Source organism: Macaca fascicularis, chromosome 5 (genome assembly GCF_037993035.2).
Source record: "Macaca fascicularis isolate 582-1 chromosome 5, T2T-MFA8v1.1".
NCBI lineage: Eukaryota > Metazoa > Chordata > Mammalia > Primates > Cercopithecidae > Macaca > Macaca fascicularis.
This window is the reverse complement of record NC_088379.1, coordinates 105,071,147-105,094,865: the sequence shown is the minus strand read 5'-3', so window position 1 is coordinate 105,094,865 and position 23,719 is coordinate 105,071,147. Positions and strand designations below refer to the sequence as shown.

General features: G+C 37.1%; 1 protein-coding gene and 1 long non-coding RNA gene across 2 annotated transcripts in view; one reads left to right on the top strand and one right to left on the bottom strand.

Moving 5' to 3' along the window:
- Nucleotides 1–1,188: 1,188 nt before the first annotated feature.
- Nucleotides 1,189–20,437, top strand: ADH7 (alcohol dehydrogenase 7 (class IV), mu or sigma polypeptide). Its single transcript, XM_005555524.5, has 9 exons — nt 1,189–1,279; nt 7,467–7,568; nt 8,449–8,587; nt 8,906–8,993; nt 9,092–9,308; nt 11,963–12,223; nt 13,626–13,761; nt 17,117–17,255; nt 19,596–20,437. Exons 1-9 carry the CDS (start codon nt 1,262–1,264, stop codon nt 19,618–19,620), a joined length of 1,125 nt encoding a protein of 374 aa, XP_005555581.3. The 5' UTR covers nt 1,189–1,261; the 3' UTR covers nt 19,621–20,437.
- The window catches only part of LOC135970967 (uncharacterized), a 52,840-nt gene continuing 41,405 nt past the window's right edge, over nt 12,285–23,719 (bottom strand). Inside the window, exons 2-3 of the long non-coding RNA XR_010586922.2 lie at nt 17,489–17,569; nt 12,285–13,884 (exon numbers count right to left, since the gene is read on the bottom strand). This is a non-coding gene — a long non-coding RNA (uncharacterized lncRNA). The remainder of the gene's footprint in view (nt 13,885–17,488; nt 17,570–23,719) is intronic.

Here is a 23,719-nt window from a genome sequence, read left to right as displayed (position 1 = left end):
TCTAATTACAAATTCTGAATTTGACATAATATATGTTAAATTGGATGTACATTTACTATATTATATTGAGAGAGAGATTTGTGGAAAAAATGTATACTCATTTTCAAAAAGAAACTTTTGTTTGTATCTAAAAAATGAACTCTTAACAAATTTCATCTCCGGGTTGTTAAGAGCCCAGGTTCTGGATTTCATAGCTTGAACAGCTTTGCCTGAAGACTTAGAAAGCCTGCTTCACCGGATCACTTAACAAGAGTAAAATCTCCTTTGTGTAAAGTTTTCTTGGAGGTGATGGTGTACCAGTATGCTGACCACCTACTGTCAAAAATAACATCTATACTGGACATTCTCCTATCAAATAGTAGATCCAGAAGCTTCTGGTGCCATTGCAACTTATATTAAGAAATAGTGGTCTGTAATGGTTAAACAGCTACTGAAGAAGACCTAGGTACTTTCCCAAGTAAATGAAAACCCTCTGGCATTTGAGAGCCAGTATGCAGGCTGGATTTCAATTTCTCTTGAGCCCCTGCACTGTGTTACATTGGTGGCATAAACAAACTGTACAACGATATGAGACAACCCTGTGGTTAATGTGATTCGGGGTCAGATGATAATTTCTCTATGTGCAGACACAGAAAGTTTTACTTAATTTTCTATACCTAAAATACTTAGAAACCATAGTCATCCATATTGATATTTTATATCATCTCAACTTCTCCTGCCGAAACTTGACCCACTGTTGCAATTATTTTACATTTCCTTGGCTCTATTTTCATTTATGTTTAACTCCAGAAACCACATCAAGTCTTTGCAGAATGAAGTAGAGTATAAAGAAGTAGAAATGTACACATGCATCTCTAAAATCTCTAGGCAAAGCACCCTGCACTTAAACACACAATACATTTTTTCATGATTGTGTTGAACTGATGTAACCTAACCTGTTTTTATATCCTTCAAAATAAGGTGGGCATGAATGCTTTCAGCCCTTGTCAGTAGCTTTGATTATCCTGTTTTTGTTAGATCCCTCCTCTTGGTTTGATCATAGTAGTTACTGTATTTCTTTTTATAAGTTGGTTTGCAAAGGGTGGGGCTTGCAGACCATTGGGAAGTTGTAACAGCTGTGAGTCATATTGTTGAAGGCAGAACTTTGGAGCCAGACTATTTATGTGAAGGAACAAGATGCTGTTATTTACAACAGAGTGAACTGAGATTCAGTCAGTAAAAGTCTTTGTTTGCAGAAATACAGATCCAAGACAAAGACAGGATGGGTACTGCTGGAAAAGTAAGTGGAACATTTCTATCTCCTCCTCATCATGACCTAATGGTGTGAGACTGATACTTAGAACTTTGAATCCATTAAAGTAATTAAACACTTGGAGATATTCCTTGAGGAATGAAATGCCTCATGAGCAGGCATACAGTGAGGGAAACACTGGGTACAGTGTTTCAGAGAATGTCAGTGGAAGCAGGGGTAAGTTGGAAATAGCGTATCCAATGTTAGCAAGACATTGGAGGAAAATAGAGAAATGTGATTTATATTGTCATTATTCATAATTTGATTTCAGGATAGCTGGGCAATTGCTCCAGGAAGCAAAATGTTTCCACAAGGACACTTCAATCGTCTCAGTAGCACACGCTGCCCTCACTGCAGTAGTTCAATGGGAGACCAGGGTCTCATGCCCAGATGTTGGAAGAAACATTCCTGCCATTAAGAATGGAAAATGCTAATTCTGGGATGCAAAATGGACAAGAAAGTGTCATGATTTTTAGGTTTCTTACAAATGTAGTTTTTATCAAAATATATATTTTAAAATTCTTTAAAATCAAACTATGTTATTGGTAAATTATGTTTATTGTTTTAAAAACAACAGAGTCAGCAGAGTTGGTATTAACTTTAGAAATAGCTTTACTTTCTTTTTTTTATTTGAAAGTAGGTCAGTATAATTCCTTGCTTTAAATGGGTACGTAATTGCTTAAAGGACTAAGTGCTTTTGTTTGTTTTGTTTTAACTTGAACAATTTTGCATTTAGCCTGCTTAAGGATTTGGAAAAATAAAGATGACATGTGAAGTCTGGGTAATGTGACAAGTCAGGAAACTCTATGATGTTAGAATTTGAAATAATTTTTACTAGAATTGAGTAGAACTGGAATAAAACCATCCTAATTTGGGTCAGAAATCCAGCAAAACTAGATTACTTAGGAATTTAATTTTGCACTACAGAAGCTAGCAACTCTATCCATGGAAATTAATGAATCTTAGAACTGAAAGGAATCTTAAAAATTTGCAACTTTAACCACCCAACAGATGCTTCAGGTCTGGTTACACTATTTCTAGAAAGTGGATATTCATCCTTTGTAAGAACATTTCTAATGATGTAGAAAGTAGCCTCAAGGCAGCGCTTTCCAATTATAATTAATAATACAATGTATAATATATAAAGACTATAAAAGCTATATAATTTTGATATATTGTCATGCAATAGTGTAGTTTGCATAAGGATTATATATTTCCCAAGGTGCTGTAGTGCCCCAGTGTAGTTCATGAAAGGAGTTTCCCTTTACATTGGGATTGATTTTTTTCTCTTTATAATAAATGTGTTCTTTTTCATTAAAAAAGTAAAAGATAACTGTATTAGTTTCCTAGGGCTTCCATAACAAAGTATCACAGACTGAATGGCTTAAACAGCAGAAATTTGTTTTCTTGTACATCTGAAGGCAAGTATTCTGAGATTAAGGTGTCATCAGGGTTGGTTTCTTTTGAGGCCTGTGTCCTTGGCTTGTGGATGACCCTCTTCTCCCTGTCTTCACACGATCTTCCCTTTTTGTTTGTATCCTAATCTCCCCTTCTAATAAAGACACCAGCCATATTGGATTAGGTTCCACCCTGATCACCACATTTTAAATTAATTACTTCTTGAAAGACCCCATCTCCAAATACAGTCACCTTCTGAGGTACTGGGGGTTAGGACTTCAACATATGAATTCGGAGGGAGACACAATTCATCCCATACCAGTGAATATTCTAGAAAATTTGGAAGGTCAGAAAATAAGAGGGAAAAAAATCAATCATAATATCACATTCCCAGACTATCATTTTTGTGTGTGTGTTTCCTTCTATTTTTCCATCCATAGTTTATGTAGCCGTACTCATACAATATACAAATATTTTGATCCTATTTTTCCAACTTAAACATTTTTTCAATTTATTACAATTTATAAACATTTTTAAATGTCTAATTTTCTGCACTTACACAATTTATTTCATCATTCCTCTATTATTGTTCACATATTTTCCTTTATAAATAGTGCTGTGATTACATCTACCATATAGAGAGATTTTTCTAAAGATAGTATTTTCTCGAGGTAGGCTTTAAAAATGGAATTACAGGGTAAACATGTCACAACATCCTTAAGTATCTTGATGTACCATGCAAATTACTTTCTAAAGGGTTGACATAGGTAAGATGGCCCATTTTACTATTTCTCTGACAATACTGTGTATTCTCATTAAGTTCTCATTAGGTAAAAAGTCATTATCAGAGCACGGTGGCTTGTGCCTGTAGTCCCAGCTACTGGGGAGGCTGAGATGGGAAGATAACTTGAGCCCAGGAGCTAGAGTACAATCTAGGCAACAGAGTGTGATATTGTATTAAAAAAAAATTAAAACTTCATTATAGACTTGAAAGGCAGAGAATTGTATCTAATTTTTATTTTTTAAAAAAGGCATTTTTATGAGTGAGAACAAATATGCCACAATCTATTCATTAATCTGTTGCAGTTTTTTCCATAGGTCCTTTGCCTGCCATGTTATCTCCCAGGGTGTAAGTGTGGTATGTGGAAGTGGGAAGGAGTGTTAGGAGTGAAGTTGTTAACGCTTCCTCTGTAAATTTGAGTAAGCATTGTATTTATCAAATGTGGTAACTTTTATCTATTTCGCTTTAATATTTTCCCTCAGTACTACTTGTTGTCAATGTGGAAAATTTACTATTTCTCAACATACAAAATTTTAATTCTTAGAAGCTGTTTCCTTTATGACTTTTTTTAACTTTTATTTTAGGTTCAGGGGTACATGTGCAGGTTTGCTACATAGGCAAATTGTGTATTGTGAGGTTTGGTGTACAAATTATTTTGTCACCCAGATAATAAGCATGGTACCTAATTGGTGGTTTTTCGATCCCTACCCTCCCTCCACCTTCCACCCTCAAATGGGCCCTGGTATCCATTGTTCCTTTCTTTGTGTCCATAGGTACTCAATATTTAGCTTGAGTACCTATGTACTCAAGGTACATAAATGAGAACATGTAGTTATTTAGTTTTCTGTTTCTGTGTAGAGGACCACATGCTCCCAAACGAGACGTTCCCGATAAGTCCTGCTCTTGCAAACAAAGCAGGGCGTTCCTTCCCTGCAAACAGGGAGGACAAAGGAGCCAGCTGCAAACAGCAGACCCTGGGGGCTGATTTATGTGTAAACATCTTGAAAATCCAGAAAGTCAGGGAACGGTCAGAAAAACAACAATGTGTCTTTGTGACTTGGCAACATTCTACAAGCAACTGTATAAAACAAAGCAGAGTGTGTCGTTCGGCGCGGCCCCCATGTTTGTATTGTCCTGTGTTGTCTTGTGTGTTCATTCCTTTGTTTAGGAAACACGCAGACCCCAACATTTCTGCGTTCATTCGCTTAGGATAATGGCCTCCAGCTCCATCCATGTTCCTGCAAAGGACGTGATCTTATTTTTTATATGGCTGCACAGTATTCCATGGTATATATGTACCACATTTTCTTTATCCAGTCTAGCATTGATGGACACTAAGATGGATTCCATGTCTTTGCTATTGTGAATAGTGCTTTAGTGAACATATGCATACATGTGTCTTTATGATAGGATGATTTATATTCCTTTGGGTATGTACCCAATAATGGGATTGCTGGGTCAAATGTTAATCCTGTTTTAAGTTCTTTGAGAAATGGCCAGACTGCTTTCCACAATCACTGAACTAATTAACCTTCCCACCAGTAGAGCATAAGTGTTCCCTTTTCGCCCCAAACTCACCAGTTTATTTTTTTGACTTTTTAACAATAATCATTCTGACTGGTATGAGATATTACCTCATTGTGGTTTTGATTTGTATTTCTCTAATGATCAGTGATGTCGAGTATTTTTTCATATGCTTGTTGGCCATATATATGTTTTGTTTTGAAAAACATCTGTTCATATCCTTTGCCCACTTTTTTAATGGCGTTGTTTGTTTTTTGCTTACTATTTTGTTTAAGTTCCTTATAGATGCCAGATATTAGACCTTCATTGGATGCATAGTTTGCAAATATTTTCTCCAATTCTGTATGTTGTCTGTGTACTCTGTTGGTTTCTCTTGCTGCGCAGAAGTTCTTTAGTGAAATTAGGTCCCAATTTTTGTTTTTGCCAATTTTTGTTTTTGTTTTTGTTGCAATTGCTTTTGGCATCTTTTTCATTAAGTCTTTACCAGGTCCTATGTTCAGAATGGTATTCCCTAGGTTATCTTCCAGGGGTTTTATAGTTTTGGGTTTTAGATTTAAGTCACATCTTAAGTTAATTTTATATATGATATAAGGAAGGGGTCTGGCTTCAGTCTTCTGCATATGGCTAGCCAGTTATCCCAGCACCATTTATTGAGTAGAGCATTCTTTCCCCATTGCTTGTCCTTTGTTATTTTTTCTATCACTCTTAAGCATAAAAGTTATTCCATGCTCAATATGATTGAAATTTACATCTTCATTGATTGATAAAATAGTTTGACTTTAAAAATAAATCTCAGGCCAAGCACGGTGGCTCACAGCTGTAATCCCAGCTCTTTGGGAGGCCGAGGCGGGCAGATCACAAGGTCAGGAGATCGAGACCATCCTGGCGAACATGGTGAAACCCTGTCTCTACTAAAATACAAAAACATATTAGCTGGGTATGGTGGTGCACACCTGTAGTCTCAGCTACTAGGGAGGCTGAGCCACGGGAATTGCTGAACCTGGGAGGCAGAGGTTGCAGTGAGCCCAGATCGCGCCACTGCACTCCAGCCTAGCGACAGAACAAGATTCCATCTAAAAAAAAAAATAACAAAAAAATAAAAATCTTAACAATCAATCCACCTTGAATTTGTTTGGGAATGTGGTGGGAGATTTCTAACTTCAACATTGGGTCATATTACACTGTAACCCATAACATTTTCATTAGTAAGGCAGAGGGTAAATATTAAAGTGAACTACTGATGGCTTTCAGCCACCCATCTGTTACCAGTGTATCATTTTTCACATTTAATCTTTTACAAAAGAGCCACTTAAGAATCCATAGGAGCTCTCTAGGACCGTTGTGTTTGTTGACAAGAGGAAGGTAAGTTATTTTGCATCTGAATAAATTAATTAAAATATTTTATAGGAGTCCTAGACAGATTTGGAGGGAGGAAGGTGGAAACAGTTTCTCTGTGTGTCTCTGTCTCTGTGTCTCTCTCTCTCTGTCAGAATTCAATAATCTTCACAAAATCATTTAATTGAATAACTACAGCATAACCAGTTGAATAACTGGACGCCAGTCACTGGTATCTCCACACCTAGTTTCCACTACTATAAGATGACAAGCTTTAACCTGCCTATCAAGCCCTACCAGGTGCAAGAACTGGGCTAGCCATCCTGGCTGACACGGTGAAACCCCATCTCTACTAAAAAATACAAAAAAACTAGCCAAGCAAGGTGGCGGGCGCCTGTAGTCCCAGCTACTCGGGAGGCTGAGGCAGGAGAATGGCGTGAACCCGGGAGGCGGAGCTTGCAGTGAGCCAAGATCACGCCACTGCACTCCAGCCTGGGCGGCAGAGCAAGACTCTGTCTCAAAAAACAAAAAAAGAACCGGGCTAGGTGCAAAAGAGATACAGAGATGCAGACACAAATTCAGTCACCTGGGAACTCACAGTCATAATCTATATGCTTCATGATGTTCATGGTTCCCTTCAACCTTACCATGCTAATAGTCTCATTTCTTCACCATTGCTATGATTATATACAGTTATTAAATACTGGTTTAAATACAGACAAGCCAGCAGCATTTTCTGTTTTATAAATTTGTCTCTTGTGAATAAGTGATATACAGAGGACAATTTTGTTAATCTATTAGATTTGAAATTGTAACAAAATAACCTATTTTTTGGGGGAGGGATATTATGTGAACAGCAAACAAAAGCCAATAGGTTGGGAAAAGTACCTCAGGTCTAGTCCATCTCTGCATCTCATGTGCTAGGTGACCATGGCTTCAACATTTAGTCACTCTGGGCTGCATTTCTCATACCTTAAACAAAGGCATACACAAGGCTTATAATTCTAGTGTTTGATGAAAATCATTCTGGAAAACTTAGAATATTATATATGCTCTTCTGTTCATATATATACTATTCAAGGAGTCTGTGTTTAAAGGCATAATTTGGACCCATTATAACACTTGCCTATTTCTTAGGTTATTAAATGCAAAGCAGCTGTGCTTTGGGAGCAGAAGCAACCCTTCTCCATTGAGGAAATAGAAGTTGCCCCACCAAAGACCAAAGAAGTTCGCATTAAGGTAAGCGTGAGCCCTGGAGAACTTAAGCCAAAAGCGTTATCAAACTTATATTGAATATAGCACTATTGTGAGACTGGATTCTTAAATAAGGAGATGCTTCCCATGTTTGGAGTATTAATTCCTTTACTTGCTCTTGTATATTGTTAAGGATCTGGTTGTAGTCGATGTGAAATTAATGAGTTCATTATCCCTTTAAAAAACAATGTGCTTTATTATACCTTTGATTTGTTGAATTTTTATTCATATAGCATCTAATTAAAAAATGGTTAATAATCATAGCTAAAGACTTTTTAAAAAATCTTCTGGGAAGCAGATTGTTTTGAGATTACTTTTCACAAAGAATGAAGAACTCACTTGTGCCTGGAGAAATGACAACTTCATGGAACATTTTCCTCCCTTTCTTTGGACAGAGCTTAACCTTGGCTTTGCATATCAGTTGTTGAGTAGGAATTGCTACCAATCTTTCTTTGACCCTCTTACTGTTACCTGAGCACTAGAGTAGCAGTAAGATTTTGCTCTTGTATGCCATTTCCTCTGTTCTTTGTTAAGAGAGCCCAAGAAGGACCTAGCTATAAAAATCTACTTTCGGGCCATCACATGGTAATATCTGCATTCTGGTTCCCTCGCAAGAGCACCAATTTATTATAGAAAGGCACCAAGAGTCAACCTAGGGTTTGAGGGAGCAATATTATAAGTTCCATCAGAGAGGGATCTTGTCTGATGGTTGATTTTTGGCTCAGAATCATCTAAGAGTAAATGTTGTTACATTAGGCAATGATATTGACTAAACAATTATAATTTCCTCAAGAAGTTAAATATTCTCCCAACAATGAAATGATCAGATTGTTGATTGGTGCAATGTTTTTGTCTTTGAACACAGATTTTGGCCACAGGAATCTGTCGCACAGATGACCATGTGATAAAAGGAACAATGGTGTCTAAGTTTCCAGTGATTGTGGGACATGAAGCAACTGGGATTGTAGAAAGCATTGGAGAAGGAGTGACTACAGTACAACCAGGTATATGCAGGTGTCAAGCCACAAGTTTGAAATAATTAGGCTTTGATTAGCCTATCAAAGGAAATAGCACACACTAGGAATTATTAGAGGGATCCTTAACACTATTCAGGGAAATAAAAGGATACAAGAATGGATTTTACTGAGTAATGTTTAATTTGGCAAAACCTCAACTTTTAGAAGGCAAACCTTATGGTTTTTATAAACCTTAGACTATCTTTTTAAAAGTTTTACCTACAGTATGGGCTCAATTCACATTTGTTAATTTCATATTTTAACATTAATGAACAGCATCTTATATCATGATTTTTTTTCCTATAGGTGACAAAGTCATCCCTCTCTTTCTGCCACAATGTAGAGAATGCAATGCTTGCCGCAACCCAGATGGCAACCTTTGCATTAGGAGCGAGTAGGTTTCAGTCATTTTTACTTTAATGTTATTCAAATTGTTCCTGTGCTAATTTTTGAATTGAGTTAATTAATACATGTATTTGATGTATCAAATAGTATTACTGGTCGTGGAGTACTGGCTGATGGCACCACCAGATTTACATGCAAGGGCAAACCAGTCTATCACTTCATGAACACTAGTACATTTACTGAGTACACAGTGGTGGATGAATCTTCGGTTGCTAAGATTGATGACGCAGCTCCCCCTGAGAAAGTCTGTTTAATTGGCTGTGGGTTTTCCACTGGATATGGGGCTGCTGTTAAAACTGGCAAGGTAAGAAACAGGGTAGGCTAGTTTCTTTGTTTCTTATTTCCTTTTCTTAAATGATGTCCTTGGAATCTTGAAGAGTTTTGGGAAAAAAAAATGATTTAAAAAATATATTGCATATCAGGCTGCCAAATCAACTGAAAGAAAAATATGAAATTCAGATTAGAATTTTTGGGTTTTTTTACGCTTGAGAATATTTATTGATTATATTTGCAAACTGCACCATTTCTCCATCTTTAAAGTATGTCCCTTCCCCGTCTATTAAGTTTGTTAAGGTAGAATGATCTCAGTATTTCAGGCGTTTTGTCAGAACTTTTACTCCTAGTTTCTTGTCAGCTAAGTAAGAATTATTGTATAACTACAAAATAGAGTCATAAGTACATTACCAACTCCTCAGAAAAAAAGTATAATTATGTCAAATCACCTGTTATAGATAATATAAAGATCAATAAAATCATTAATCATTTGGATTACCACCTATGATGCATATCAGAAATAAAATACAGTAGTGTTTGTTGCCTATAATCAGTAATGCTGTTACAGTTCACCAAAACTGATTTCTCAATATACATTTTTACATCAACTGTGATGTTAGATAGGATCCTTGGAATTTTAAATTAATCACATGAATTTCACAAGGAAATTGGAGTTCAAGGAATTAAGAATCTTTGACCTAATACAGTATAAAAGAAAAAACCTTTATCGAGAAACATAATTGAAAATTAAATTTCTAGATTTAATTTTTGTTTCTTCCACATCTCCTTCAGATTCAAATTTCTAAAATTTATATGTGTATCTAAATTTATTTACAAATGACTCAGAGTTATGATTTTTTAATTTCTTCTATTAAAAAATGGGATATATGTGCAGAACGTGCAGGTTTGTTACACAGGTATACGTGTGCCACGGTGGTTTGCTGCTCCTCATCCTCTAAGTTCCCTCCCCTCATCCCTTATCCCCCAACAGGCCCTGGTGTGTATTGTTCCTCTCTCTTTGACCATGTGTTCTCATTGTTCAACTCCCACTTATGAGCGAGAACATGCGGTGTTTGGTTCTGTTCCTGTGTTAGTTTGCTGAGGATTATGGCTTCCAGTTTCATCCATGTCCCAACAAAGGACATGATCTCATTTCTTTTTAGGGCTGCATAATATTCCATGTTGTATATGTACTACGTTTTCTTTATCCAGTATGTCACTGATGGGCATTTGGGTTGGTTCCAAGTCTTTGCTATTGTAAATAGTGCTGCAGTAAACATATGTGTGCATGTGTCTTTACAGTAGAATGATTTATATTCCTTTGGGTGTATACCCAGTAATGGGATGGCTGGGACAAATGATATTTCTGGTTCTAGATCCTTAAGGATTTACCATACTGTCTTCCACAATGGTTGAACTAATTTATATTCTCACCAGCAGTATAAAAGCTTTCTTATTTCTCCATAGCTTTGCCAGCATCTATTGTTTCCTGACTTTTTAGTAATCACCATTCTGACTGGCATGAGATGGTATCCCACGGTGGGTTTGATTTGCATTTCTCTAATGATCAGTGATGTTGAGCTTTTTTCCTATGCTTATTGGCCACATAAATGTCTTCTTTTGAGAACTGTCTGCTCATATCCTTTGCCCACTTTTGAATGGGGTTCTTCATTTTTTTCTTGTATATTTGTTTACGTTCCTTGTAAATTCTGGATATTAGACCTTTGTCAGATGGATAGATCACAAAAATCTCCTCCCATTCTGTAGGTTGCCTGTTCACTCTGATGATAGTTTCTTTTGCTTTGCAGAAGTTCTTTAGTTTAATTAGATCCCATTTGTCAATTTTGGCTTTTGTTGCAATTGCTTTTGGTGTTTTTGTCATGAAGTCTTTGCCCATGCCTATGTTCTGAATGCTATTGCCTAGGTTTTCTTCTAGGGTTTTTATGGTTTTGGGTTTTACATTTAAGTGTATAATCCATCTTGAGTTAATTTTTGTATAAGATGTAAGGAAAGGATCCAGTTTGAGTTTTTTTGTATATGGCTAGTCAGTTTTCCTAGCATCATTTATTAAATAGGGAATCCTTTCCCCATTGCTTGTTTTTGTCAGATTTGTTGAAGAGCAAATGATTGTAGATGTGTGGTGTTATTTCTGAGGCCTCTGTTCTGTTCCATTGGTCTATGTATCTGTTTTGGTACCAGTAGCATGCTGTTTTTGTTACTGTAGCCTTGTAGTATAGTTTGAAGTCAAGTAGTGTGATGCCTCTAGCTTTATTCTTTTTGCTTAGGATTGTCTTGGCTATATGGGCTCTTTTTTGGTTCCATATGAAATTTAAAGTAGTTTTTTCTAATTCTGTGAAGAAAGTAGCTTGATGGGGATAACATTGAATCTATAAATTACTTTGGGCCGTATGGCCATTTTCTTGATATTGATTCTTCCTATCCATGAGCATGGAATGTTTTTCCATTTGTTTCTGTCCTCTCTTATTTCCTTGAGCAGTGGTTTGTAGTTCTCCTTGAAGAGGTCCTTCATATCCCTTGTAAGTTGTATTCCTAGATATTTTATTCTCTTTGTAGCAATTGTGAATGGGAGTTCACTCATGATTTGTGGTTTTAACTGGAGGCCCTTTTCAGGTTTCACTTTTTGACCCTAACACCTAACATGTTCAAGAACATTCCTCTCCACAGGTCAAACCTGGTTCCACTTGCGTCGTCTTTGGCCTGGGAGGAGTTGGCCTGTCAGTCATCATGGGCTGTAAGTCAGCTGGTGCATCTAGGATCATTGGGATTGACCTCAACAAAGACAAATTTGAGAAGGCCATGGCTGTAGGTGCCACTGAGTGTATCAGCCCCAAGGACTCTACCAAACCCATCAGTGAGGTGCTGTCAGAAATGACAGGCAACAATGTGGGGTACACCTTTGAAGTTATTGGGCGTCTTGAAACCATGGTAAGACCCAAAATTTGAGAAGCCACAAAATACCCAAGTTATTAGATATGCACAAGGTAAATTTAATTCTCTATAACTTTATTAATAGTTAATAATGGAAATATCTCTGTGATTGTCAGTTTTACTCAGGCAAAAACTGATAATCACATAGCGATTTTGCCTAAAAAGTCAAATACTTAAGAGCAGGTTCGCTGGATCAAAGTTAAATACCATATCATACAACTCTCAGCTGACCAGAGGGCAAGGTAGTTAACCCTTCTAGATAATTGTTTTAAGTATGACCTTCCTTGTGTATGTAGATTTCTTGGCAAAAGCGATTCTGTCTCTTGAATGTCAGCAATGTAAGCATCAGAAGGTGACTGAGGAGAGGTGAAAAGGGATTATTCCAAATGTTGTGGTCTCTTCCCCCAAATCTGTGATCCATCGACCTTCTCACTCTTTACACCTGAGCTTTGTTTGCCCTCATCTGAATTTCCCTAGAATATGAACCTTCAGTTTTCTAACCATGCCTCCTGTATAGCAACCTGCAACACCAGACCTTCAGTTAGACCTGTAAAACAGATCCAGGGTTCCTGGGACTAGAAAGCTCCAGCCTGGCGTAGCATAAGGAGACTTGGAAAAATGGAATAAAGCCACTTTTGCTCAAGATTGAGTAGCAGATTAAATCACCTAATGCTTTTGGTAATTTAGGAATAAATAGTCCTTAATTTATCATTGTGTCATATTCTTTTCCTGGTGAATCACTTAGATTTATTTCATATCAACAAATAGCATTTTAGGTCGTAAGTTTATGAAGCCATACATGATACTGGATATATTATTAGAGCCTATTGATTTCCAGTCGCTACTTGATGAAGGCTGGTCTCTAAAAACAATGCCATCTGTCGCTCCAATCTAGCAAGTATTAAATTATTAATAACTGGATGAGCTAATGACCAGAAAATGAGAGATTAGTCTCAGAAATGCTCCCAAGAAAACGGACTCTTTTGTCCCACATTTTAGTATTTTATTTAATTTTGAGACTAAAAAAGAAAACTATGCTAAATGATTTGGTATATTAATTCAATTTAGTTTAGTTCAAATGGCTTTCTAAGGCTTATCTGAAGTGGTGATATTGGTATGAAAATATCACAAGAATTTTCCCTGTGTTTTAGTCCATGGTACACTGAAAATGCCACGAACACTGACCACATTGATTGCCGTTTTCTGCCTTAAAGGGCAAATGTGTATAGAAATTTAATTAAGGACTAAAGTTGCACTGAAACATTTTTAAAGCAAGTAAAAAACAGAAGATGGCTTAATTTAATTCCATGACTTTGCCATAGTACATAGGTCATTTCAGAGCTTATGTTACACTATAAGAGACATAGGAAGCAAACGATCTCCTCTATTTTAACCTCAGATTGATGCTCTGGCATCCTGCCATATGAACTATGGGACCAGCGTGGTAGTAGGAGCTCCTCCATCAGCCAAGATGCTCACCTACGACCCGATGTTGCTCTTCACTGGACGCACATGGAAGGGATGTGTCTTTGGAGGTGAGGAAAGCAAAGCCTCTGGATGGGGAGTGATGGCTTTCACTCTGTTGCTTGGCAAGTGGGAGAAGCCTGTTTCCTCAGGCCTTTCTTCCAAGAATGAGTATGAAGGGATCTAAAATGGAACTGTGACAATAAAAACACAAAAGATAATTCTCCACTGCTCACCTTGATGTAGGACTAATATTGGTGGACACATTTTTGATATTAGCATCTGCAACTGAAGTTCCCCAAAGGCCTGAATGAGAGACACCAGTAGTGTTTCTATAGGGATGAATTATGTGACAGGAAGTTCTGATTTAATCCATTTTTATTAATATATGCAAGAATGTGTATTAAAATGAATTTATTCGATTCATAATAGCACCAACAAAAATCCCGGACCCAAAGCCAAAACGAACAACAACCTAAAAAAGAATTGTCACATTTTATGGGAACAGTTCAGATTCACACTGGAAGGACTTAGATTATCACTCAACAATTAATATGGTTTTAGGAAAGATGGCGCCAGGGTCACTCTGCTCAAGGCAGGTGACACAGTGAATCCTTTTATTTCCCTCCTCCACAAAGTCTCGTTTTCTAGTGCCTTCATACAGAGCTGTACTGGGTGCTTTAGAGTACTTCCAATATTGGAGTCTGCCTTAAACAATATAAGAGAATAGTAACTGTTCAAGTACTTGTTAAGAGTATAAAAAGGAGAAAATGATTGTTCTTCACTTAGAGAAGTACATAATATAGTGAAGGATACAAAAACAAATGTAAAAGAAAGATATGAAAATAAGTGTAGCTATAGATATTATAAAACAAATTATAAGAGGAGCTTTTTCGCATTTATTCTACGTTAAAAGTTTTACATTAATATGTTAGTTTATTTTATTTCTCAGTAAATCTCCGAGGAAGCTACTTAATGAATAATAAAACTGAGACTTGGAACTATTAAGTTTTTTGCCCCTATAGCTCTCAAGTTGAGAACTGAAATTTAAAACTGGTCCATGGGAGAACAAAATTTTTCCTCTTTCTGCAACATTACTTGGGGCATAACAAAAGCAAGAGGCCAGTAGGTATGGATGAGATTTTATAGAGAAGGCTTCTGAGGGAAAATAAAACTTGAATTGAAGAACAAAACAATAAGAGATATAAGTTAAACCTCCTTGCTTTGACTATTTGTGGGAAGTGGGAAGATTATAGATTATTCAGGAATATTAGAGATACAATTCAATTATTCAGCAAATATTTGTTGAGTGTATACTGAGTACAGGCACCGCTGTGTATACAGTGTACCATTCCAGGAGCTAGGAAGGGAGAAGAGACAAAACATACCAAGTCCCTGATCTCAGGAAGTGTGAGAATCCTCTCATTTTGGTATAGAGAGACTGACAATAAATACATGAATGCAGAGTACACCATATGGTTACAAGTGCAAAGGTAAAAATAGAGGATGGGTAATAGGCAGTGCCAGAGGACCAGGGTGGAGGTGGAGGTGAATGCTATTTTATAAAGCTCGGGGAAGGTCTCCTTGATAAGGTAACATTGAGGCAAAAACACAAATAAGATATTCAAAAATCTTGGGAAAGAATATTCCAGGAAGGGAACATAGTAAATACAAAAGGGTGTTGGCAAGAACCATAAGAATGGGGAAACGGTCAGTATGGCTACAATGGAGTGAAGACAGAAGAACAGTCACAGCTGGGATCAGAGGACCTTATATTATATGGGGCCTTTGGGCCATTGCAAGGTTTTAGGAGTTTATTCTGAGAGAGAAATAAAACCATAGAGGCTTCTGAGAGAAGTGTCACCTGATCTGACTTCCATTTTAACACTCTCCCTCTGGCTGCAATATGAGGAATACTCTATATGGGGCAAAGAGCACAAGCAGGGAGATCATGGAAGAAGTTATTATAATGCTGGAAGGAAAGGATGCTGGCTTGGAGTGATGGGGCTGGTGAGAAGTAATCAGATCTTGGATACATTTTGAAGACACAGCCAACAAGATTTGCTGAAACAGTTATTGCATGGCAAAAAGAGTAGAATCCAAGATTTTGGGGCCTAAGCGACAGGAATCATGTCACTATCATCATTTATTGAGAAGGAAGACTATGGAAGGAATAGACTGGGGGCTATGATGGAAGTGGTAGATACCAGGAGTGGTTTGGGGCAGGTTACACTCACAGAGATATCTGAATAAAGATGTCTATAAAATGTAGGCAATTGGGTATGAGTCTGTAGCACAGGTAGAGGTTTAGGATGGGTATACAAACCTAAGTGTTTTAAGTGGAGTATATCGAAAGCCACAAGACCAGAAGCAGCCACCCTAGAAGTAAATGTAGATAAAGAGGAGAAATGGACCAAGGACCAAACCCTAGGAATCTTTAGAGTTAGAGGTCTGAGAGATGTAGAGGATCCAGCAAAGATCTGTGGAAGAAATAACTAGTGAGCAAGGAAAATGACAATGATGATGGTGATGATGTAGTATCTAGAAGCTAAGGGAATACAGTGTTTGAGAAAAGGGGAGCCACCAACAGTATCAATTCTACCTAACAGTTCATATAAGAGCAGGACTGAGAAATGACCCTTGTCTGGGTCAAAATGGAGCTCAAAAATTACCTTGATGATAGCTGTTACAGGACAGTGCTGGGGGCAAGAGCATAATCAGAGTGGGCTCAGAGAGGATGAGAGGAAAGGAACAGGATCCAGAAAGAATGAACTGGAGACAATTCTTTCTGTAAAGTAAAGAAATTTCTCTTTACAGAGCAAAGATATGGGGTGAATGGAAAAAGATGTGGGTATCAAAAGAGTTGTTTTAAACCTTTGTTTCTTTTTAATTTGGTTTTATTTTTATTTTACTTTAAGTTCTGGGATACATGTGCAGAACGTGCAGGTTCGTTACATTGGTATACAAGTGCCATGGTGGTTTGCTGCACCCATCAACCCATCATCTAGGTTTTAAGCCCCGCATGCATTAGGTATTTGTCTTAATGCTCTCCCTCCCCTTGCCCCCCATCCACCAACACACCCTGGTATGTGTTGTTCCCTTCCCTGTGTCCATGTGTTCTCATTGTTCAACTCCCACTTATGAGTGAGAACAGAGTATTTGGTTTTGTGTTCCTGTGTTAGTTTGCTGAGAATGATGGTTTCCAGTTTCATTCATGTCCCTGCAAAGGACATGAACTCATTCTTTTTCATGGCTGCATAACCTTTGTTTCTTATGCTGGGGAAAATACAGCTTATTTGTACACTGCTGGGAATTATCTAACACAGGGAAGGTGATAGTACAGGAAAGAGAAGGAATAAACATAAGATAATAAAAGGTAAAGATTACTTAGTAATGTCTAAAGAGAAAATGTGTCCTTATTTACAGGTTTGAAAAGCAGAGATGATGTCCCAAAACTAGTGACTGAGTTCCTGGCAAGGAAATTTGACCTGGACCAGTTGATAACTCATGTTTTACCATTTAAAAAAATCAATGAAGGATTTGAGCTACTCAACTCAGGACAAAGGTAACTGTTTCTTATGATGATCTTGTCTCTTCTCCACAGGCTACTTTTAAAATTTAGTACTTATAAATGTGCCTGTTTTCTTCATATTTTATTTCTAATTATTTAATCTAGCCAGATTGATACAGTTAATTACTTCTCTTTACCCACTGTATTAGTCTGTTTTCATACTGCTATTAAAAAAAAACTGCCCAAGACTGGGTCATTTATAAAGGAAAGAGATTCAATTGACTCACAGTTCAGCATGGCTGGGAGGCTTCAGGAAACCCACAGTCATGGTGGAAGGCAAAGAGGAAGCAAGGCACCTTCTTCACAGGCTGCAGGAAGGAGAAGAGGGGAAGCAAAGGGGGAGGAGCCCCTTACAAAACCATCAGATCTTGTGAGAACTCACTATCATGACAACAGCATGGGGGAAACTGCTTCTGCCCCCGATTCAATTACCTCCACCTGGTCTCTCCCTTGACATGTAGGGATTATAGGGATTACAATTCAAAATGAGATTTGGGTGGGGACACAAAGTCTAACCATATCACCAACTTAGTATGCCATTGTACTATATTAATCAAGTTTTTTAAATCTTTTGGATTTTGTTTGTTTACCTAGTTGATCTCATTGTGGCTATTTTTATTTCATCACAAAGCTGCTAGTTATTTCAAGTAGGCCACAACATTTCCTAATTTTCAGTTTTCAAAGTGCTTTCTCAAATGTGCATTTTTCAGATCCCTGTAAGCCAGGTATTATTTTTACCATTTTTAGATGAAGACTAAGGTTGTGAAAGCAAATAAATAACTCATCAAACCTCCTGGGGTAGTGCCAGGATACAAACTAATTGCAAAACTTGTGCTCTTTTGACCACATAACAAACTTCTCTGACAGAGCTTGGCAAGCTCTGGGTAAACATGGGTGTGATGATTTTTACTCTTGCTGTTTCTGAGGGTGTGGCAAGGGTTGAGGTCAAGTATGAATTCATGCAAATTTTATCTACGACATCCACCTCATGGAGGTCTCAAACAGCAATCAAAAAGCCTGTCTACAAGATGAAATGACTTTCACTCATTGGGTCTATAAATAATTATTAAGCTTTCACTATGTGCCAAGGACTTGATTTCATTAGCAAAAGGATCTATATATTGAGATCCAAATTTTTACTAAATTTTTTTTTTTTTTTTTTTTTTTTTTTTTACCTGAGAGCTTTACAATGTTGTGTTTTGTCTCCACATCTGGTCTAGCCTACAGGATCATCATATTATGAACATACATTTTTTTAAGCAAGTAAACAATGGGATTCTGTAAGAAAAACTGTCAGAACCACTCAATACTACTTTACCCAGATAAGCAAAACTAAAAACTTAGTATGGCCTGCTTGGAAAATAATTACTATCTGTTTTCCAGAGAAACATAAATTCTGCTTTCAGGAATTTTGCTTCAAATATCATCTTAATGCAGGGACAGCCAAACTAATATTTGTAAACCTAAACTCTTCAATTTCCATCTACTTCCTGCACAGCTCCATTTGAATGTCCCACTTACATCAACTACACTCAAAATATTTTTTTCGCCAGTAATTTTTATCTCAGTCATTGTATTATGCATTCCCCTTTTACAGATGAGAAGCCATAGCATCATGTCTGACTTCTTTTTCACTCTTGCCTACCACATACAAACCAATGCTAAGCCTTGATGATGCAACCCTTGGTTTCTCCTTCAGCATCCCTCATTTCATTGCCCATGCTCATTGCTTTAATTCAGTCTAATCATTTCTGACATGGACACGGTAGTGAGATAATATATTTTGCCCCTTCCGTATTAAAATACATTCCAATTAGTCTCTCACTCGGCTGCCAAGCTCAAGATTCCCCAAAATGTCAATGTCTTAGCATGGTTTTGAAAGCTTTGTTATTGAACTAAAACCTATTTTTTTTTCAACAGGTAAGAATTTGGCATTCATTCTATCACCCTCTGCAGCAGGCTTTTGGGATAAAGTGAGGGAAGTAGGTCTCATCTACTTGCAGGATCTCTTGGGCATCCAGAAATCTAAGCACACTGGATTACCTTTCCTGTTCATATGTTCCTAGGCTTGTTCATGCTTTCTCCGCAGCCTGAAAACCACTTTCCTCTTGTTGGCATACTGAAATTATACTGATGTTTTCAAAATTAGCTCAGATACCCTTATCAGAGTTGCATAAGAAGAAAACTAATTGGTAAGGACTTTGAGTCCAAAGGATTTCCAATAACAGAATTTACTTGAATTTTCTATGACAGATAGAAAAGACAATTGTTTAAACTATCCTCTCTTGAAAGATATTAAAACAAATCATTAAAAACTCTCATTTTACATTTCAGCATTCGAACTGTCCTGACGTTTTGAGATCCAAAGTGGCAGGAGGTCTGTGTTGTCATGGTGAACTGGAGTTTCTCTTTTGACAGTTCCCTCATCTGAAATCATGTATCTGTCTCACAAATACAAGCATAAGTAGAAGATTTGTTGAAGACATAGAACCCTTATAAAGGATTATTAACCTTTATAAACATTTAAAGTCTTGTGAGCATCTGGGAATTAGTATAATAGCAATGTTAATATTTTTAATTTACATTTTGTAAGGCTGTAATTGTATCTTTTAAAAAAACATAGACTTGGATTTCTATGTTGTAATGGAGATTTTTAAGAGCTTTAACCAGCTGCTGCAGATATATATCTCAAAACAGATATAGCATATAAAGATATAGTAAATGCATCTCCTAGAGTAATATTCACTTAACACATTGAAACTATTATTTTTTAGATTTGAATATAAGTGTACTTTTTAAACACTTGTTATGAGTTAACTTGGATTAGGTTTTGAAATCAGTTCATTCCATGATACATATTACTTGATTAGATTAAGAAAGGCAGAAAAGATTAAGGGAAGGGCACATTTTTCAACGATTAAGAATCATCATTACATAACTTGGTGAAACTGAAAAAGTATATCATATGTGTATTTGAGGTTATTTGCCGACATATATTAATATTTTAGAAAATATTCCTTTTTGTAATACCGAATATAAACATAGAGCTAGAATCACATTATCATGTTTATCATAATGTTCAATTTGATACAGTAGAATTGCAAGCCCCTAAGTCCCTATTCACTGTGCTTAATAGTGACTCCATTTAATAAAGTGTTTTTAGTTTTTCACAACTACACTGATGTATTTATATATATCTATAACATGTTTAAAATTCTTAAGAAAATTTTAAAAATTGTTTTTTTTTATTATTATACTTTAAGTTCTAGGGTACATGTGCATAACATGCAGGTTTGTTACCTATGTATACTTGTGCCATGTTGCTGTGCTGCACCCATCAACTCGTCAGCACCCATCAACTCGTCATTTACATCAGGCATAACTCCCAATGCAATCCCTCCCCCACCCTCCCCATGATAGGCCCCAGTGTGTGATGTTCCCCTTCCCAAGTCCAAGTGATCTCATTCTTCAGTTCCCACCTATGAGTGAGAACATGACATGCATACAGCCAATAGACACATGAAAAAATGCTCATCATCACTGGCCATCAGAGAAATGCAAATCAAAACCACAATGAGATACCATCTCACACCAGTTAGAATGGCAATCATCAAAAAGTCAGGAAACAACAGGTGCTGGAGAGGATGTGGAGAAATAGGAACACTTTTACACTGTTGGTGGGATTGTAAACTAGTTCAACCATTATAGAAAACAGTATGGCGATTCCTCAAGGATCTAGAACTAGAAGTACCATATGACGCAGCCATCCTATTACTGGGTATATACCCAAAGGATTATAAATTATGCTGCTATAAAGACACATGCACACGTATGTTTACTGCGGCACTATTCACAATAGCAAAGACTTGGAATCAACCCAAATGTCCATCAGTGACAGACTGGATTAAGAAAATGTGGCACATATACACCATGGAATACTATGCAGCCATAAAGAAGGATGAGTTTGTGTCCTTTGTAGGGACATGGATGCAGCTGAAAACCATCATTCTCAGCAAACTATCACAAGAACAGAAAATTTTAAAAATTGTATAAAATGTTTTGTGGTGATATATTTTTAAACAGGCAGTTTTATGTTGTTATTGAGCTTTTATTTGTTAAACACAAAGTGTTGAAGCACCTGAAAACATAAAAATACTTTATAAGACACATAAGAAGTTGGGTGGTCATAGCAGAAATTGAGGCTTCCAATATTAGGGCATAATATAGATTGGACACTTCTACCATGGTAAATTGCAAAATGTCCAGGTATTTATGAACCAATTTCACATGATGAATATTTCCCAATGAAAAGTGTCATGAACTCAAGGAGTAAAATTTCCTTTTTCTTTTACCAGTTTGTCAATCTAGGCTTAATCTAGGTTTAAAAAAAATAGCTGAAAAGTATAAATAATTATTTTGAAGTATCTTCATCATCAATTGGGTTTAGCTATGGCAATTCTCAAAATACTATGAATAGTTACAGCTTATAAGAATTATATTTTATGTATTCATATATATCTGTATTTATATCAGTAAATAGATGATAGATAGATAGATAGATAGATAGATAGATAGATAGATAGACAGATAGATAGATAGATAGATATAGATAAGTATAGAAAATCTCTACCCAATAATCATTTGGAGACATTTCCTCTGTCCATTATCAATATCTATAGCTAGGATCCCAGAATCCATTAAGGAAGGAAAACTGTCTCCCGAAAAAGCATTTTTAACAAGAAAAATATGTAGAATGGATTAATTCCTTTAATTCTCTTGCCTCAAATTTTGAAAAACATGTAAATAAGGATACTGAAAGCAATATGTAAATATAGGTGCATCAAAAGAAATAAATCCAAGAAGGAATAAATACATTTATATTCTCAGATCACAGCTTTTTAAATGAAATCCACTTTGTGCCTGCTTCCTACAAATTATAATTTGACAAATATGCTGCGTATGTGACAATTTTATGTACTTAGTATTTATTATGATACTTTGTGGAATCATTCCTCATGTCTGAGCTTGTCATGGCCAAATAATGAAGAGAAAGACCTTCTACTATCTTTCTCAGGGTAACTTGCACATGAATAGCATTTTGAAAACACGGGTTCTAAGAAGAGATCAGGAAATCTGATTATTTTTGCATATTTCTTATTTCTGGTCAATGAAACCACAAAGCATTGTCAAACTGAGTTCTTGAATATAAATCAAAATATAAGTAAGCAATAAATAGCTAGAGGAATGCTAAAAGAAATATCCAGCTTCTTCTTTAAAGAATAGTCTAGACTTTTAATCATTTAACTGATATGTGGAGAACATTCATTGGGCAATTTTTTTTTTTTTTTTTTAAATTTCAACCATGTATCAAGCACTGAGCTAGGTGTTTGGTATACAGTAATGAATAAAACAGATAAAGTATCTTCCCTTGTAGAGCATATGGTCTAGTAGTGATAGCAGCTCCTCTCTGCTAGGAACTGAACACTCTTCGGGACACCCTGGCTGCAGAAAGGAGTGACCCACTGCAGGTCTCGTCTGAGCTATTCTGTCACTCAATAAAGCTCTGCTTCGCCTTGCTCACCCTTCAGTTGTCTGCGTACCTCATTCTTCCTGTTCTCAGGACAAAAACTTGGGGCCCACCGAATAGCCGGGGTAAAAGATCTGTAACACCAACAGGGCTGAAACATGCCCCTTGCTCACCAAGTTGCGGGCGACAAGGAGAGAAAAGAGATGGAGAGGAGAACTGTGACCCTTTGGGGAGCCCAGACCTGGGAGCTCCCTAAGCCAGGGCTGTAACACCCTCTTTGGAACTCTATGGTTCCCGATGTCTCCAAGCTTCCGGGCACCACTGCATTCTTGGTGTCAGCTGTGTAAGCTGCTTATGGTATGTCTGGTCCAGCCACAGACTTGCAGGAAGCTGGTGCTCATGCCAGCACCTGGAGCTGCCCACCTGCTGCAGCCAGCATGCCTGGCTGTGTGCAGTTGCCAGACCCCACACTTCCTCACACACCCCTCATCACTCCGTGACTGGCTCGCCCTTGACAGGTGTGGGGCCCAGACCAGTAGCATGAGTTGAGCATAGCCTGCCAGGTCGAGTGGGCAGAATGAGCCCAGCAGGCCAGAGCAAAACACAAGCAAAGGCACCATTGGCCACAGAGGTTTCTGGCTGGCAAGGCGACACCCCAAGGATCCTGTAACAGTAGGAGATTTAATAAGTAAATAAACATATAAGTATATTACTTCCATTTTTATAAATGATAAATAAGGCAATGATCAAGGTGCTGTGTTAGAGAGATAAAAGAGGGAAAACAGGAAGGTATTTCCAGCTTTCTATAAGGTATTTGAAGCCCTCTCTGAAGAGGTAAATTTAAGCTTACATGGAAGGATAAGCTACAGCCAATTCTATGAAGCGAGGAGCAAAATTTTCTCAGGTGAATGAACAACATGGCCAAAGGTCA